A 17,054-nucleotide genomic window follows, 5' to 3' on the forward strand; every position below is an offset into this window, starting at 1 on the left:
ACCTTTAAAGCCCTACGCAGCCTAGGACCCTCATACCTACAGGACCACCTCTCCTGGTATGCCCCGCAGAGGACCTTAAGGTCCACAAATGACAACATTTTGGACGTCCCAGGTTGCAAGGTGGTTAGATTGGTCTCAACTAGGGCCAGGGCCTTTTCAGTACTAGCCCCGACTTGGTGGAACGCTCTGTCCCAAGAGACTAGGGCCCTGCGGGACTTGACATCTTTCCGCAGGGCCTGCAAGACAGAGCTGTTCCGCCTGGCCTTTGGTTTGGACCCAGTCTGACACTTATGTTTCCCTCCCCTTATGGTTTTGATTTATGGGTTACTTTTAAAATGAGGCTGCATTTTAAATTGCATTTTAACCTGTATTTTAAATTGGGTTTTTTCCCCTATTATGATTTTACTGTAATTTTACTGGTATTAGCCACCCTGAGCACGGCTCTGGCCCGGGAGGGCAGGGTATAAATAAAATTTATTATCATTATTATTATTCTACTCAATTAGATAATGTGAAAAGAGCTATGTTTATATGATGTATAAAAAATTCATATAGTTAAACACAGCCAGTTACGTTGTGGTCATCTGTTGCCAGCCTGTCAAGTTAAGATTTATATTCAATTATTTGCGTATGGCATATATATTTTTATCACAAATAGCTACCAGGGGCAGGATCCTTTGTTTCCTGTCTTGGAGATCTCCTCCTCCCCCATTCATTTTGTTTTATTTCATTTTCACTTTTAATTTGTATACTGCTTTTCTATATTACTATACTCAAGGCAGTTTACAAGCAGAAGAAACAGCAAAAAACCAGCAAAGATCACACACCCCAATAGCAATCTGACCCAATACCAAAAAGTTAATAAAACCATAACTTTAAAATAAACAACTTATATAAAATAAAGCAATATTCAATAATCCATTAGAATATAACAGTAAACTGTATAATTAAGTATCAGAAGATATTAAACAGTTTACGCTTAACCACTACAATAAAGAATTACTAAACTATAATCATTAAAAATAAGAGCAAATACACTAGAGCCCTGCATCCTATTCCTGTGAATGACATTTGTTGTAACTCTTTTTAATATGGCATTTTAAAATGGTTATAACCCACCTCGGGTAATAAATGTAGGAATACGAGTAATAACCACAACCAGAACAACCTGAACACCTATAACATTAAGCCTCAAGGGTGGTAAAACACAAAGCCTCAAGGAACACACAGAGCTTTGTTGTTGTTGTTGTTTTGGCACAACTAACAATACACACATTACAGCATCTTGGGAGGAAAAAACAGCCTCCAGAATACTCACCCATTGCATCTCTGTTTGGCTCAATCTGGTTGCTCTAAATTTAAATTTAAACAGAATTTATTACCTCGGCTTTGAACACCCCTTGAAAGTTCATCAAATAGACCAAGGCTTTATAGGGCTTCATTGGTAATGGAAGAGGGAAAAGGACTCTTGCTCACACCTGCAGCAAGCAGAACCACAAGGGCAGCTGACTAGGCGTCTGGCTCTGGGATGCTGACTGTTCTCTGTTAACAAATTCTACCGTGTTCCCCCCTTTTCTGTTTCAACCAATTAATTAACCAGGAATTGCTACACTGACCGCTAATAATGAACCATAGGTTGTAAATATTCCTGGAAATTTATTCTGCTCTTTTTTGTGATATACAAATGACATGAGAAGAGATTGTCCATTTATTTGTCTCCTTATTATCCCCATGATCCTTATCTATAAAGCCCCATAAAAGTGATTCAAAAAAAGGAAAGGAATAAACCCAGGCTCCACCTGCGCTGCAGCTGCCAAGCAGGATCAGGCCACCTGGAGAGCTCTGGAAAAAACACACCAAAAACTCAGGCCAATGTAGTGGGAGGGGTCCCTACTCACGAATCAATAGTCAATTGTAACAAAAACTAATCCATTCAAAAATATGTATTCTGACAAGGATTACAAACTCAAACTCATAAAGATGTTACAGAAATTACAGCCCCCCCACACCTTTAAAGTTTTTAAATGTTACAAATATTATGCCTGAATGTATCCTTTCAACTTGACAGCTCAGGGAAGTTACCTAGCTTTAAAAATCATATACTGTAAAATCAACTGCTTTGCCAGTTTCCTCCATTCCAACGCTATTTTGCCCTTGTAAAATAGGGACTCCAGGAAATGCCCAGAGGTGACAATTGCTGAGCTGATTGTTGGCCAAGGAAAGCCTAACCCCATCACCAAACTTGCCAAGGGGTCCAGACATGCAAAGGAAGTTCTATTGTACTTTGGGTGGTGGGACTTCAGAGGCGTTTGCCAAGGTTAAACTAGTGTAACCCCTGTCTACCCCTCCCCTTTGGTGACATGTCAGTGATGTATCAATGATGTATCAATGATGCTGAACGAACTGTATTCTGGAATATGGTGGGAAGTTTTAAAAGTCAGTATCACCCCTGCTCTGGGTTCACTCACTGCTGTTGAAACCTGTTGTGCAACAAGAAAGGACCTAAGTCTACTGACTGCTGTTTTGCTCCAAATTGCTTGGCTGGAATTTCCTTCTTTTGCTGACTGCATGGACCCTGGGGGACTGGTACCCCGACGAGCTGGGCTGCTGAGTAGTCTCTCAACCCAGAATTTTCTTTAACATACAATTTCCCTGGGGAGAGGATCCCACAGACACAAACCAGCAGTCATCCATATGGGCAGGGTATTATTATTATTATTATTATTATTATTATTATTATTATTATTATTATTGTGTTGGAGTGCAAGCTTCCAGATATATGTCAAACATAGAGAGTAACCCTTTGTTTGGGGCTTCTTCTTCACTAGCCACTCAAGTCAAACCCTTGTAGCAACAATAAAGACCAGGATTACTAGCTGCTTTTTGCTTCTACTGTATATGCTTGGCTGCAGACTTTGGTATTTCCTGACTGATCAGGAGCACACAGAATTGTGTCCCAGCGCAGTTGGGGAGAACTGTAGGTGGTGCACCCAAAGCTTACTTTGCCACAGTAAAGAGAAAGGGGAGGTGCTTCCCCGGGTGGATTTCTGCCTGTTTGTTCAGAGGCAGGCAGTCTCTTGCAGGCAAAGGGGTCTGAGGCGCCCCATAGGGTGGCTTTGCTCCTCCCAAGTCCCCTTCTCCTCAGCCACAGAGTCCCAGAGTGGTAGAACTGGACGGGACCCTAAAGGAAAGCTAGTCTCCCTTCGCGCTCTTCCTCAGGTGCAGGCACACTTCGTCTTATGGGGTTGATGGTGTGAAACCAGGGCCTGGATGTCCAAACTGGCTCAGTCTGGGTGCCTGGGGGCAAGTCCTGGGGTTGCCTGTTGGCTATTTGCAGATTAGTTGTGCTACAGAAGGTGTGCTGGGGAGACCACACATTACAAGGAACGCAAAAATAACTTTTGCTAGGTTTTAATAACAAAAACTCCTTTAATACTAGATTACAATATATCAATAAGCGTGACCCATCCACCAGGGTACTGAGAGAACTACATGGTGCTCTTTAATATACCACACCCAACAGCTTAATTACCACAACTTAACAGCACCTGCTATACTGCTTCACAGCTGTAAAACTAGCTCACGTTATTTGCTCTGGCCTTTAAAGAAATACACATCTTGTGGAACAATAATGAACCTTCAGATTTAAAGAGACCATTCAACACTGCCCACTCACCCTTGCCCTTTCTGTGCTCCCTCTTCTGGGGCTAAGATGGGTGGCCTCGTTGTGCAGAAGAGGAAAAGAGTGTGGAAGAGAGGGGAGAGGACAGTAATTGCACACACACACCTCAGTAAATAAGAACTGCTGTATTACAAATATAGGGGGTGGGTGGGGAGACCTGGCTTGCCAGTAGCAGGGGTCTTTGTAGACCATAAGCTGAACATGAGTCAACAGTCCAATGCAGCAGCAGAAAAGTGAATGCTGTGTCCAGTTCTGGGCACTACAAGATGAATATTGACCAACTGGAACATGTCCAGAGTAGGGCCACCAAGATGCTCAAGGGTCTGGTAACCAAGCATCTTGAGGAATAGTTGAGGGATCTGGGTATGTTTAGCCTGGAGAAGAGGAGATCGAGAACAGATATAAGAGCCATCTTTTGAAATATCTAAAGCAGGCATAGGCAAACTTGGCCCTCCAGATGTTTTGGGACTACAGCTCCCATGATCCCTAGCTAACAGGACCAGTGGTCAAGAATGATAGGAATTGTAGTCCCAAAACATCTGGAGGGCCGAGTTTGCCTATGCCTGATCTAAAGGGACCACCTGTAAAAGAATCAGTACATCTCCCAGTTGGAGAACTGGCCGCAAACTAAGAAAGTGAACTTCAATAGGGACAAATGTCAGGTTCTGCACTTAGGCAGGAAGAACCAGATGCACAAATATCAGATGGGGAACATCTGGATTGCCAGTGGCATATGGGGAAAGGGTCAAGGGGTCCTAGCAGACTATTAGCTTAACATGAGTCAACACTAAATACAACAGCATGAAGCAAGTCTGTGTGGGGCAAGAAGCACAAAGAGGCCATTGGTCCCTCTTAGCGGAACCCCCTGGAGGGGCTGGTTCCAGAGCAGAACACACAAGCCCCGCCCACCAGATCCCAAACATTCTACGGATCCAATTAGGCCTCAGTGATTTTGATACATTCAACACTTGGCCAATGACTTCCACCTTGCAGATCTGGATTCGTAGTGTGAAGAAATATTGGGCACCAGGCTTGCACCCCATGGCTCTGAGAGGCGAGACTGACTTCTCTGCTGGGGCTACGAAGCACAAGAACACCGTTGCAATCCTCACCCAAATACTAATTAAAGTCTCTTAAAATTTAATTACTACATAGCAACTGGTTTTTTAAAAAAGCATTTTTTATTAAATCTCCAAAAGTATTTCACAACATTATATAATTTTTTTATGCCATGAATTTTCTTCTTGATGTCCCGCCTCCCTTTCCTGATGTTTGTTTTTTGCTCCATTTTATTAGTTGTTTCACAGCACATAAGTTTTTACTTTCTAAACTCTAGGATTGTTAATTCTTTCACCTATCCATTAATATTTCAAATCCTGCTAACAGCTTCATGTCTGGGTGATACTTTAATAGATAATCCATCAATGGTCTCCAATCCTCCTTGAAAACTTCATTATATCCTCTTAATTTGGCAGTTAATTTCATCATTTCAGCATAATCCCTCTGTTTCAGAAGCCATTCCTCCTTTGTTGGTAATCCCTCCTCTTTCCACCTCTGTGCATATAAAGTTCTAGCTGTTGTTGTTGCTACATAAATAAATGGGTCAGTTTTCTCACGACCTCCGTCCCCATTGCTTCTAGCAGAAACACCTCAGGTTTTTAAGGAACTGTCAGATTAAACATCCTTTTCAGTTAATTATATATCATCCCCCCCAAACACTTTGCCTTTTCACAGGACCACCACATATTATAAAATGACCCTTCCTCCTGTTGACATTTCTGGCACGTACATTTTTATACATATTTGCTAGTTTATATGGTGTTATACATTATTTTCACATAGTTTTCTCTCAAGGTATAATATGCAGTAAATTTCAAATCTGTCTTCCATAGTCTCTCCCAAGCATTCATCACTACACAGCAATTGCTATGGTTTCTCCACACGGTGAGTTATTTGATGGGAAACTGGATGGGAGCTCTGACCGAAGCTGTTCCCAAAGCACTGATAGGGTTTCTTGCCTGTATGAATTCTTTGATGGCAAGTGAGGTTTTTCTTCACAGTGAAACTCTTTCCACATTCCAAGCACTGATAGGGATTTTCACCTGTATGAATTCTTTGATGGCAAGTGAAGCTGTCTTTCCACCTGAAACTTTTTCCACATTCCAAACATTGATAAGGATTCTCCCCTGTATGAATTCTTTGATGGGAAGCAAGACTACTCTTCCACTTGAACCCCTTTCCACATTCCGAGCACTGATATGGTTTCTCCTCACGGTGAATACTTTTATGTCGATAGTAGTTTGGCCTTGTATTAAAGTTCTTTCCGCATTCCAAACACTGATACGGCTTCTCTCCTGTATGAATTCTTTGATGGGTCGTGAGATGGGCCCTCTGACTGAAGCTCTTTCCACACTCTAAGCACCGATATGGATTCTCCCCTGTGTGAATTATTTGATGGGAAGTCAGACTGACCTTCCATCTGAACCTTTTTCCACATTCCAAGCACTGATAGTCTTCATCCTCATAGTGAATTCTCTGATGTCGATGGAAGCTTGTGCTTGTAGTGAATCTCTTTCCACAGTCCAAGCACTGATAGGGTTTCTCCCCTGTATGAATTCTTTGATGGGCCGTGAGACGGGAGTTCCGAGTGAAGCCCCTTCCACATTCCAGGCACTGATAGTGTTTCTTCCCAATGGGATTTATTTGATGGGAAGTGGAAAGGGAGCTCAGACTGAAGCTCTCGCCACACTCCATATATTGATATGGATTCTCTGCTGTGTAGATTTTGTCATGGTCTTCCTCCTCCTTCCTTTCCAATTCATTCCCTCCTACAATGAAGAGAGAAACTAATTAGAGCCTCAGGAAGAAATGGAGCCCCAAATTATCAAACAATGCTAATGAACGCTTGTGATAGGGGAAAAGACGGAGGGAATTCGATGTGAGGTTCTACTACAGGGTTCACTGCCTTTATTGACTGGAATTAATTGACATATTTATGGGAACCTGAGATTTGAAAATCCTGACTCTTTTCTGGGATGTGTTTCATTTGGGCCAATCATGGAATCCACTAAATTTCCAACGTCAGTCGTCCCTTTGGTCAACCAAAAACAGACAGAAGCAAAAACGAAAGCATAAATCCCGACAGAAATTACTTCTCTTACCACTGCAAAGCCTACATTTAAAAATGCTGGGGCAGTTCAGACCAGCTTCATCATTGTTTTTTAAAAGGAATGGAGGGAGGTGTGAGGAAGTCAGGGAAATAGGCAGATGAAAGAAAGGATATGGAAAGACTGATTTGTTTTTAACTATTTTTATTTTTCTGTATTTTGTATTTTTTGTCTCCTTTTTCTTTTCTTTTTTTCTTTTTTACATTCTTGTATTTCCTTTGAAATTTTAATAAATATTATTATAAAATAAAATAAAATAAAAGGAATGGAGGAAGAATATTTGCAGACAAGCCAGGAGATGCGCCTCCATTCAAGGTGAGCTGTAGGGATGTCGGAATCAGAGGTGCTGGAGGTGGCCCTGCTGAGCACCATCATTTATTTATTTTAATGCATTTTTACAAGTCATATGCGCATCATATCGTATTCATCATTATCTCTTATCCTCGGACTTTCCAGTCCATCTCTCCATGGCATTCTAGGGTGTCTTGTCAGGAAAACCCAGGACACATTATCAAAAGCCATGATATGACCACTCCTCTGGTCTCTTTCTCCCAGACCACTGCTTCTATCCTCCCCCCCCCCTTTCAGTTTTCAAAAACAAAACAAAACAAAACATCACCCTTAAATATAATTCTGGACATCAAGAAATGGGAAGCAGGGAAAGAATAAACTAATCCCTGCCCAACAAAACTGATAAAAAGTTTCTTTCTTCCTTCTCCAGTCTTAAGCCCTCTGCTTTTCTTATTTCCTCTGTCCTCCTCTCTCCTTGCCTGTAGCCTTGTCTCCTTTGCATTCTATAGTCTTCTTTTGGCTTATTCTTTCCTTAGGAGAGTTTTAATGTTACCTGCCCCCTTGAAGGTTTGAATCAAGCCAAAGTCCACTCAAGTTCCACAATCCACATTTGTCCAATAGTCCATTCAGGTCTTGCTGTATTTCAACATCCACACTATTTATTCAGTCTCTCTAAAACGTTTCCCCCATGCATTCACTCTTGTCTGTAGTCTATTTTATACTCTAATTTTAGCCTCAGATTTCTTGAGTGGAAATCTTTGTTTTCTGGGGTGGTCTTTTTCAGAGAGAGAAAGGGGCTGCTTCACAGATGTTCCCCTTCTTTCCCCCTTAGCACTATTTTCCACTAGCGAGACAGTCACTCACACAGCCACCGTCTTTTTATCCCCCCCCGCTCCACTCTCGCCTTTCCAATCCTCTCTTCCACCTCTTATCCTTTCCATTTTCCAGTTGTTTGGGCTTTAGAAATTCATCTCTCTCTTTCCCAACCCTCTTGCTTCTTGCCCCCCTTCCACTTCTCTCATACTCACAAACAGGTCTGTTCTTCTCAACAGTAACCACAGTCAGTTTTCCCCCAGGCACCGTAGTGCCCTTTCGAGATGGGCTTCCTTTTTCTTAAGTACTTTTGGGGGTCCTGTGGCTCTTTCTCCCAGACCCAGCTCTTCTTTCTGGGGTGCTAGCACTCGGTTAGGTCCACATCTGGGGCTTTCTGTCCTGGAGGGAGCATAGCTCCCCTTTGCCATCTTAACCCGCCCCCCCCCGATCCTTCATGGAGCTTTCTCAGCCGCGTTCAAGATCCTCTGCACTGTGGGGTGTCCTTGGAGACTCCAGATTCACCTGGAGGTTTGGGGGGGAGTCGCAGAGCCCTCGCTTTCTCCCCTTCTCCTCCAAGACAGCCAGCTTTTGCTCAGTGAGTGCAACCAGCTCCATCAAAATATTGCAGATTTCCCCTATAGATATATGTATGGAATTTCAAAACAAATACAGTGGTACCTCGGTTTACAAACTTAATCCACTCCTGAAGTCCGTTCTTAAACCAAAACTATTCTTAAACCGAGGCGTGCTTTCCCTAATGAGGCCTCCCGCCGCCGGTGCCCTTCCACCGTTCGGAATCCGTTCTTAGGCCAAGGTAAAGTTTGCAAACCGGGACACTATTTCCGGTTTTGCGGAGTTCTTAAACAGAATCGTTCGTAAACAGGACTGTTCTTAAACTGAGGTACCACTGTATTGTGATCCAACAGGGAGCCTTACTGAGAGAGACCAGGATCCCACCATTCTCCTCCATGACTTCCTTATGCAGAGCTCTCTGGTCAGGATCCAGCAACGCCCACTCCTCGTCTGTGAAATGAACAGCAACATCTTCAAATGACAAAGGGTCCTAAAAGGAAAAGGGAAATTTTCTCCTCTTAGACAGCGTAAATATTATCTACTACACATTGCTCTGGTATTTTATGCCTGTTAATGGCTGCCTTGTTTGGGTGGGATTGTTTTGCTGCACATTTTAAGTACGAATGCTGATTTTGACGTCTCTGTGGAAATTTCTTTTCGTGTATTTTAATGATGGGTATTAATCATTGTTTAAATGGGTGGAACTTCACATTGTGTTCTTCATGTCATTTTGTTAGCACAAACATTCCCATTTGCCACATGGAAAGATCCTCTCTCTCATCTCGCTGTTATGTGGAAGGGTACCTTTAAGTTTAACTTTAAGGAGTGCATGGCAGCCGAGGTGTGGGAAGGAGAGCAGGGAGCCCCATTGTGCAACTCATGGACCCGGGTAGGTGAATCCTGACCACTCTTACTAGTCTGCCTACTGCTTAGAAACCTGTTTTAGCATTCATTGTTAAGCATATGAAGAAAATGGCAACAAATGGCAATCAATTATACTAATTTTACCAACTGCTTTACCAACTGCACTGGCTCCCTGTGGAGTACAGGGTCAGGTTTAAGGTGCTGGTTTTGACCTTTAAAGCCCTACACAGCCTAGGACCCTCGTACCTACGGGACCGCCTCTCCTGGTATGCCCTGCGGAGGACCTTAAGGTCCACAAATGACAACAGGTCCCAGGTCGCAAGGAGGTTAGATTGGTCTCAACTAGGGCCAGGGCCTTTTCAGTACTGGCCCCGACTTGGTGGAACGCTCTGTCACAAGAGACTAAGACCCTGCAGGACTTGACATCTTTCCGCAGGGTCTGCAAGACACAGCTGTTCCGCCTGGCCTTTAGTTTGGACTCAGTCTGACCCTTATGTTTCCCTCCCCTTATGGTTTTGATCTGTGGGCTACTTTTAAAATGAGGATGCATTTTAAATTGCATTTTAACCTGTATTTTAAATTGGTCCCCCCCCCATTATGTTTTTACCGTAATTTTACTGGTGTTACCCGCCCTGAGCATGGCTCTGGCCAGGGTATAAATAAAATGTATTATTATTATTTATTATTAATGTCATTTCAGCCTTTGTTAAGGGCAGCTTTGACAGAACAAGAGGAGGGGAAAAAATTGTTTGGGCTCAGAGGCACCTGGCTGCCCCACCCCTCGGCCTCCTTCCCCACAAGGCTCCTTCCTCTGACCTGATCTGGTTCCACAGCTGCTGCTTCTGCTCCACCACCAAGAAAAGAAGGATGAGGAGGTCTTGCTGGCATCCTTCTGTCACCTGCAAGACACAAAGGTAAGTGGGAAGACATTCCTGCATGCTTCTCTCAGAGGTTCAGCTGTCCATCTCTAAGACAGGCATTAGAAAAAGTCTTACGTGATGAGTGCATTTGGACATTTGGTCCCATTTCATATTTTATTTGTGTAAAAATACATCTCCCCTCCTCTTGGCCTCAACTGTCTCCACCCACCCCAAAGATGAAAACCCAAAGATTAGTTTCCATATTAATAGAATGAGACCAAAAAGAGAGACCAAAAAGAGACCAAAAAGGCTCCTTACCCAGCAGCCTCTCTCTGGTGTCCAACGGCGTCCTCTCTGCCTCAGGCAAATATGGACCCATTTCTGCTAACAGAAACTTTCCCTGAAGGAGCAACAAGGATTCAAAACAGGGAATGAAAATAGGTATTACAATAGGAATGGCAGAAGCAAACACTTCAGGGCTATCAGATCTCATTGCTTGCTTTCCAAAAAAAGAAAGGATGAACCATTAGGAAAGAATTTCAGGATACTGTCCCTCCTGCCCCTTGGGAATATCCAGAGTTAAGTCTCTCTCACCTGCTTTCTCTCTGCCTGCTTCCTCTCCTCTGCCTGACTCAGGAGGAATCCTTCGGCCAGGGCCACCGCCTGCGAACTGGTCTCCGCTCCACATTCCCTCACCCAGCTCTCCAGCTCTGGCGGAAGGACAGCCAGGAACTGCTCCAAGATCACCAGGTCCAGCATCTCAGCTTTCGTGTGCTTTTCTGGCTTCAGCCACTGACAGTAAAGGTGGTAGAGTCGGCTGCAAATCTCTCGGGGTCCTTTGGCCTCCTGGTAGCAGAACTGCCTGAGCTGCTGGCTCTGTACAACTGAGCGGAGAGTGTCCTCCTCTCCCAGGATCTTCTTCACAGAGTTTTCCCAGAATCCCCCACTGCTCCCAGTTTGGATGTCATGGCCTCTTCCCACTTCAGGGCCAGCTGAGTCTTGCTCATCCATCTGGGCTGTCAGGAATCCCCCAAGAGATCGGAAGGAGCCCCTTGGTCTTCTGCCCCGTTCTGTCTGTCCTAAGTAGAGGTGCTAGGAAGTCCTACAAAGCAATGCATTGTCGTGATCAGCAGAAGACAAAGGTTCATTGAGCAAGATTAGATGAGTCCAGAAACAAGGGCTGGACTGCTCCACAGCCCAGACACTGAATTTTCTTTTATTTGAGAAAAGGAAGGAGGAGAAGTCAGCCTCTAGCCCACGTAGAAGGACACTTCCCAAGCAAAATGTGAAGGCAACTGAAGGGATTTCTGTGAGATGAATCAGCCTGGTTGCTCCTGACTTTCAGTAATTGCAGTCAAGGAATGAAGTCGAACCATGATGGACAAGTGAGGAACTTGTACCAGGGTCTAGACACCTCCAGTGTCAGGGATGCCCAGCGCCACCCAGTCCATTTCCCTTGCAGTGCAGGGAGCCAAGGTTCTCGACAAGGCTTCCTGTTCAATCTCAAAAGATCCTCTGAGCATGTAGGGCCTGCAGGTCTGAATAGGTGCACATGTGCCAGTCAGGAGTCTGGATAAGACCCCTGTCCTATCTGAGGATGGGGGAGGGGGAGCTTTGATTGTAAGGGAAGTGCAAAGGAAGGCTCGCTTGCATCTGCAGGAACTCAGCATCAGAAGAGGAGAGGAGCCCTGCAGGATCAGGCCAGCCCCCCCCCCGATATCGAGACTGGGCTCATCCATCTGACTGGGGTTTCCTGGCATGCCGCTCCCCCCCCCCGACCCCAAGCCCCCTCTCCAAAGGGGCATGGATAGAGTTGCAGACCTCCTTCCCTCCTCGTCCTCTCTCTGGCTTTGGGGGCAGTAGGACTCTCTGCTCCCTGACTTGGGGGTCCCCCTCTTCCTGAGCTGAGCAGGACCCCCATGCACCCCTGCAGCCCCCTCCTCCCCACTGCACCCTCAGGGGGAAGAGAGACGAGACTCACCGGATCCCGAAGACAAAAGCGAGCCCCCTCTCCTCTCGCAGGAAGAGACTGGGAAAGGGGGGGGGGGAATTCTGCTCTGGAGGACCGGCTCGCCTCGCCCCCCCTCTCTCCCGGCCTCTCTAGGAATCCAGCTCAGTTTCTTTTAACCCTCAAAAAGCCGAGCGCAGGAAGAATCCCTCCCGCGCAGGTTGCCCCGCGAGAGGCGAATGCGCGAAGCCGGAGCCGGCTCTCTCCAGAAGCGCAGCCCCGTAGTCATCATAATAAGTTATTATTCACACGTCTTCTTTGGCGATCCCTCCTAGCCCAGTAAGATTGTCTTCCACAAACACTGTTTTAACAGTGAGTCTGTAAGTGACTGTGGAGGCCAATTCTGGATCCCCACCTCCTTCCACAGTGGGGACATTGGTGGGAGCTGATCACAGTGTGGATTTGCCAACGTGCCTTCCTCTTAGCACCTTTCTCCCTTTTGTCCTGAGTTCGAGCGTCTTCCAAGCCCAGGACACCTTTGGCAAAGGCTGTTCTCCAATGGAGCGCCCGCAGGCCAGTGTTTCCCAATTGTTGGTGCTTATACTACATTTTAAAGATTTGCCTTAAGTCTTTAAACCATTTTTGTTGACCACCAGCATTACGCTTTCCATTTTTAAGTTCGCAACCCCCGAGTCAGACACGACTGGACGTAATGGTCAGGGGTCCCTTTACCTTTGCACTGCTTTGAAGGACACAAGATTCCTATAAGTAAACCTTTTTATGCTCACTTGAAAGACTGGTCTGGCTATCGGTAAAAGGAGCACAGGTAGCAAATCCCAAGTGCCCAGAATGGATACCTAATACAGGCTGTGCTGTCTTATACATCCTGTAAAAAGGTAAAGGGACCCCCGACCATTAGGTCCAGTCGTGACTGACTCTGGGGTTGCGGTGCTCATCTCGCTTTATTGGCTGAGGCAGCCGGCGTGCAGCTTCCGGGTCATGTGACCAGCATGACTAAGCCGCTTCTGGCGAACCAGAGCAGCACACGGAAACGCCCTTTACCTTCCCACCGGAGCGGTACCTATTGATCTACTTGCACTTTGAGGTGCTTTTGAACTGCTGGGTTGGCAGGAGCAGGGACAGAGCAACGGGAGCTCACCCCATCATTGCAGGGATTCGAACCGCCAACCCGTCTGATCAGCAAGTCCTAGGCTCTGTGGATTAACCCACAGCGCCACCCGTGTCCCTTTTGCTTCCTGCATTGCAGTGCAAACTGCTGTGAGAGGCTTTAAGAAGAGAGTGAAGCCTCATGGATTTCAGTATTGGTCTCACAACCATTTGTCCAATTGTTATTGTGCAAAACGCATGTGGGTAGCAGGGATCCCTAGTACTGTATTCAATACCCCCCCCCCCCATTTCTGGGGCTCTGAGTTTTCTAAGGTGATTGTTATGTACTGAGTTGAATAGGATCCAAACTGCAGCAGTCTGATTGGTCCTAGAACAATAGGATCCAAAAGGCAGCAGTCTGATTGGTCCTAGAACAATAGGATTCAGAATGCAGCAGTCTGATTGGTCCTAGAACAATGCAGCAGTATGATTGGTTGGCAGGAACCACCCAATCATGCTCCAGATATAAGTGAATCCACAACCTGATTGGCTTACAGTAGAATTCCAGAATTAGCCAATCATGTGCAGCCCATTGTGTAAATAATGTATATAAAGCAGATACCTTGAGGGGACTTTCATTCATTCCTCCTCACCACTATGAGCTGAATAAAGAGCATGAAATCACTTTGCGACTCTGAGTATATTTCAGTGATATTTATATTGACAGAAGAGTCAGTTCATTACACTACATTTGTGAGACCAATTATAGCAGTGCTCCACTGATAGACATAGCTGTCAACATACAGATTTGAAAATAAGGGACCAGCAGCCTTGAAAATAAGGGACAAGCAGCCAAAATAAGGGATTTTAGTCAACCAGCTAAAATACGAAGTTAAAAGGGAGCAGATAATTTGGGAGAGCAGCGCCGGTTTTTAGCCCTTTGTTTCCAGAGGTTGCTGCTCAAGACACCAGCCGATGAAACACTGCAATTAAATAACTACAAGCAGCAACCACTTTTCGCGCAAAACGAAGTCCAAGCTATGAAGATGCTGCTGCAGTTCTGTATCTTTTCTCTCGTGCTCCATCTGCAGTTCTCAGTTCCATCAGGCGGGGCGGGAGGAAGGGGGGGGGAGTAAACCCACAGATCAGATCATCTATGCTAGTCTACCACTACAAATCTGTGGGAGAAGCGCTTGCGGTTCTTCCTCCGCTTTCCCCCGCTATGGTTAGCCCTTGGAACACCTGCCTGCACCTCTGCCTCTGCCTCCTCTCTCTGAACTGCTTTCTCAAGGCTCCTCAGCAATTCATAGGCTGCTCCAGGCTGCCCATCTCATCCGGGTCCTTTGGCAGTACGGCCTAGCGGGAGCGGTGGCGGCAACGACAGGCAGAGGGGAGGCCCCAGGCAGAGACGCTCAGTTTGGCGGCCGCGAGGGTGATGGCGGCAGAAGGGCCCGAGGCTCCTGCCAGTCCCGGCGGAGAGGGGCTCCCGGGGGCTGAGGCTGGTGAGAGGAGGCCGGAGGGGGGTGGGCCGGGCAGCCAAGCAACACAGTTGGAGCCTCCCTCCTCCCTGGCCGGCAGGGAGGGAGGGAGAGGAGCTGCATCCTTTGAAACCTGGGAAATTTAAGGGACATCATCAATAAGGGACAGCAGCGGGACTTGGCGCTGGGATAAGGGAGTTTCCCGCCAAATAAGGGACGGTTGACAGCTATGCTGATAGATGGTAACTTCATCAGTGGGGCCAAATCGTGCTTGACCCTCAACCAGGCATGGCATGAAGAAGGTCATTGGCTAATGTAGTAGCATAGTAGTGTGAAGAAGTGTTGGGCCCTGGGTGTGTACTCCATAGTCCTTTTTTATTTTTTAAAATAACTTTATTGATAACCATAACAAAGCATACAAAGATAAACACACAAATCAGCAAACAAACCCATACTACACCCTATATTATTTTAATCTTTAATATTTCTTCACCCTCCTCCCTACTTCCCTCACCTATATGCAATCTTGTTGTTCTTATATTATTCTGCTGTTCTATTTAAATTCCTTTAATAAACTAATTTTTCTTATTTTTATTCATTTACCTTGCGATATAGTTACTATTTTTTACTAATAATAAGCTTACCTTTCCAACCCTTTCCATATATGTTTCAACACATTCCCATTCTTTATTGACCTTCTGAGTGAAGCCTCCTCTCACTGACACTGTTTATTTTGCCATGCTCATGAATTCACAAATTTTGGATCTCCATTCTGATAGCTCTGGTACTATTGTTTTCCAGTTTTTTGCAACCAATAATCTTGCTGCCGCTGTTCCATATAAGAATATATTCTTCTTGTTTTTAGGAATATCATCTGTTAGTAGTCGCAATAATAGTCACTTCTGATTTTTTATGAATTGTAATCTTAATTCCCCCCCCCAATTCTTCATGAATCCTTATCCAAAACTGTTTTATTAGCCTACACCCCCACATGTGAATTAGGGTTCCCACTTCTGCATTGCATCTCCAATATTTGTTTGAATAATTTTTACATATTTTGGCCAGTTTCACTGGTGTAACATACCACCAGTGGCACATTTTCATATTTTCTCTTATCAGGTAGCAAGCGGTAAAGTTTATATCTTGGATCCATAATCTTTCCCAGTTTTCTAGGTCTATTGTTTTGCCCAGGTCATGCGCCCATTTTATTGTTGATTCCTTTATGACTTCATCTTTTAGATCCCACTCCCATAATAAATGGTACATTCTTGATATTATCTTTTTATCCGATTGTAATAATTCCTTTTGTAACTTTGAGATCCCCTGTTCAAAACCCTGTTTTTTATCCTCTTTAAACAAATTTCCCATCTGATGATAATGGAGCCAACTACTGCAATGCTCTTTAATTTCTTCATATGCTCTTAATTTTAAAATACCTTGTTCTTTTGTTACTAACTCATGGTAGGTTGGCCAGACCTTTCCCATGTTCAATTTTTTAATTCCTATCACCTCTGGTGGTGAAACCCACCAGGGTGTTTTCGGTTCAAGTAACCAACGATGACTTTCCCAAACTTTATATACGGGCCTTCTTATTATATAATTTAAGAAATCTTTATTATTTAACACTTTACCATATGCCAAATATAAGTGCCAACCAAATCGGTTGTTCCACCCCTCAATATATAAGATCTCCGCATTCCTCAGCAAAATCCAATCCTTAATCCACCCGAAACTGGCTGCAAAATAATAAAGTTTCAAATTAGGTAATCCAAACTCTCTCTCCCCCCTTTCTTTGGAATCTGTTAATATTTTATACTTTATCCTTGGCTTCTTTCCTTGCCAAACAAACTGTGTAATATCCTTCCTCCATCCTTCAAATATCTGGTAATTACTGGTTATTGGGAGCATTTGAAATAAAAATAACAATTTCGGTAATACAATCATTTTTATCGTAGAAATCCTGCCCCAAAGTGATAATTTTAATCTTTGCCAAATGTCCAATTGCTTTTTGATTCCTTTCCAAATGTTATTGTAATTCTCTTCAAATAATTTAATATTTTTCATTATTTGAATTCCAAGATATTTTGCTTTTTTTACAATTTGAAGACTATTCCTCTCTTGTATTAATTTTTTCCTCTGTTCACCCAAATTTTTAACCATGACCTTAGTTTTTTCTTTGTTTACTTTGAGCCCCGCCACTCTCCCAAAATTGTCTATCCTTGCCATTAATTCTTGTATACTATATACTGGTTCGTCTACCATTATCAGCAT

General features: G+C 44.4%; 1 protein-coding gene across 1 annotated transcript; it reads right to left on the bottom strand.

The window, feature by feature from the left end:
- Positions 1–3,395: 3,395 nt before the first annotated feature.
- On the bottom strand, positions 3,396–11,982 carry LOC128424294 (zinc finger protein 3-like). Its single transcript, XM_053410313.1, has 5 exons — positions 10,845–11,982; positions 10,569–10,650; positions 10,207–10,289; positions 8,890–9,016; positions 3,396–6,510 (listed from the first exon to the last, which is right to left on the bottom strand). The coding sequence occupies exons 1-5, from the start codon at positions 11,259–11,261 to the stop codon at positions 5,609–5,611; spliced, it is 1,611 nt and encodes a 536-aa protein (XP_053266288.1). The 5' UTR covers positions 11,262–11,982; the 3' UTR covers positions 3,396–5,608.
- Positions 11,983–17,054: the final 5,072 nt, after the last annotated feature.

Source organism: Podarcis raffonei, chromosome 12, assembly GCF_027172205.1.
Source record: "Podarcis raffonei isolate rPodRaf1 chromosome 12, rPodRaf1.pri, whole genome shotgun sequence".
NCBI classification, from domain to species: Eukaryota; Metazoa; Chordata; class Lepidosauria; order Squamata; family Lacertidae; genus Podarcis; species Podarcis raffonei.

Excerpts from the sequence above, each read along its gene's own strand:
- LOC128424294 (XM_053410313.1), bottom strand. The coding sequence starts at position 11,261 with ATGGATGAGCAAGACTCAGCTGGCCCTGAAGTGGGAAGAGGCCATGAC. Across the intron at positions 10,651-10,844 it reads AGCAGGCAGAGAGAAAGCAG|GGAAAGTTTCTGTTAGCAGA; the intron begins GTGAGAGAGACT and ends TTGCTCCTTCAG. Across the intron at positions 9,017-10,206 it reads CAGCTGTGGAACCAGATCAG|GACCCTTTGTCATTTGAAGA; the intron begins GTCAGAGGAAGG and ends TTTTCCTTTTAG.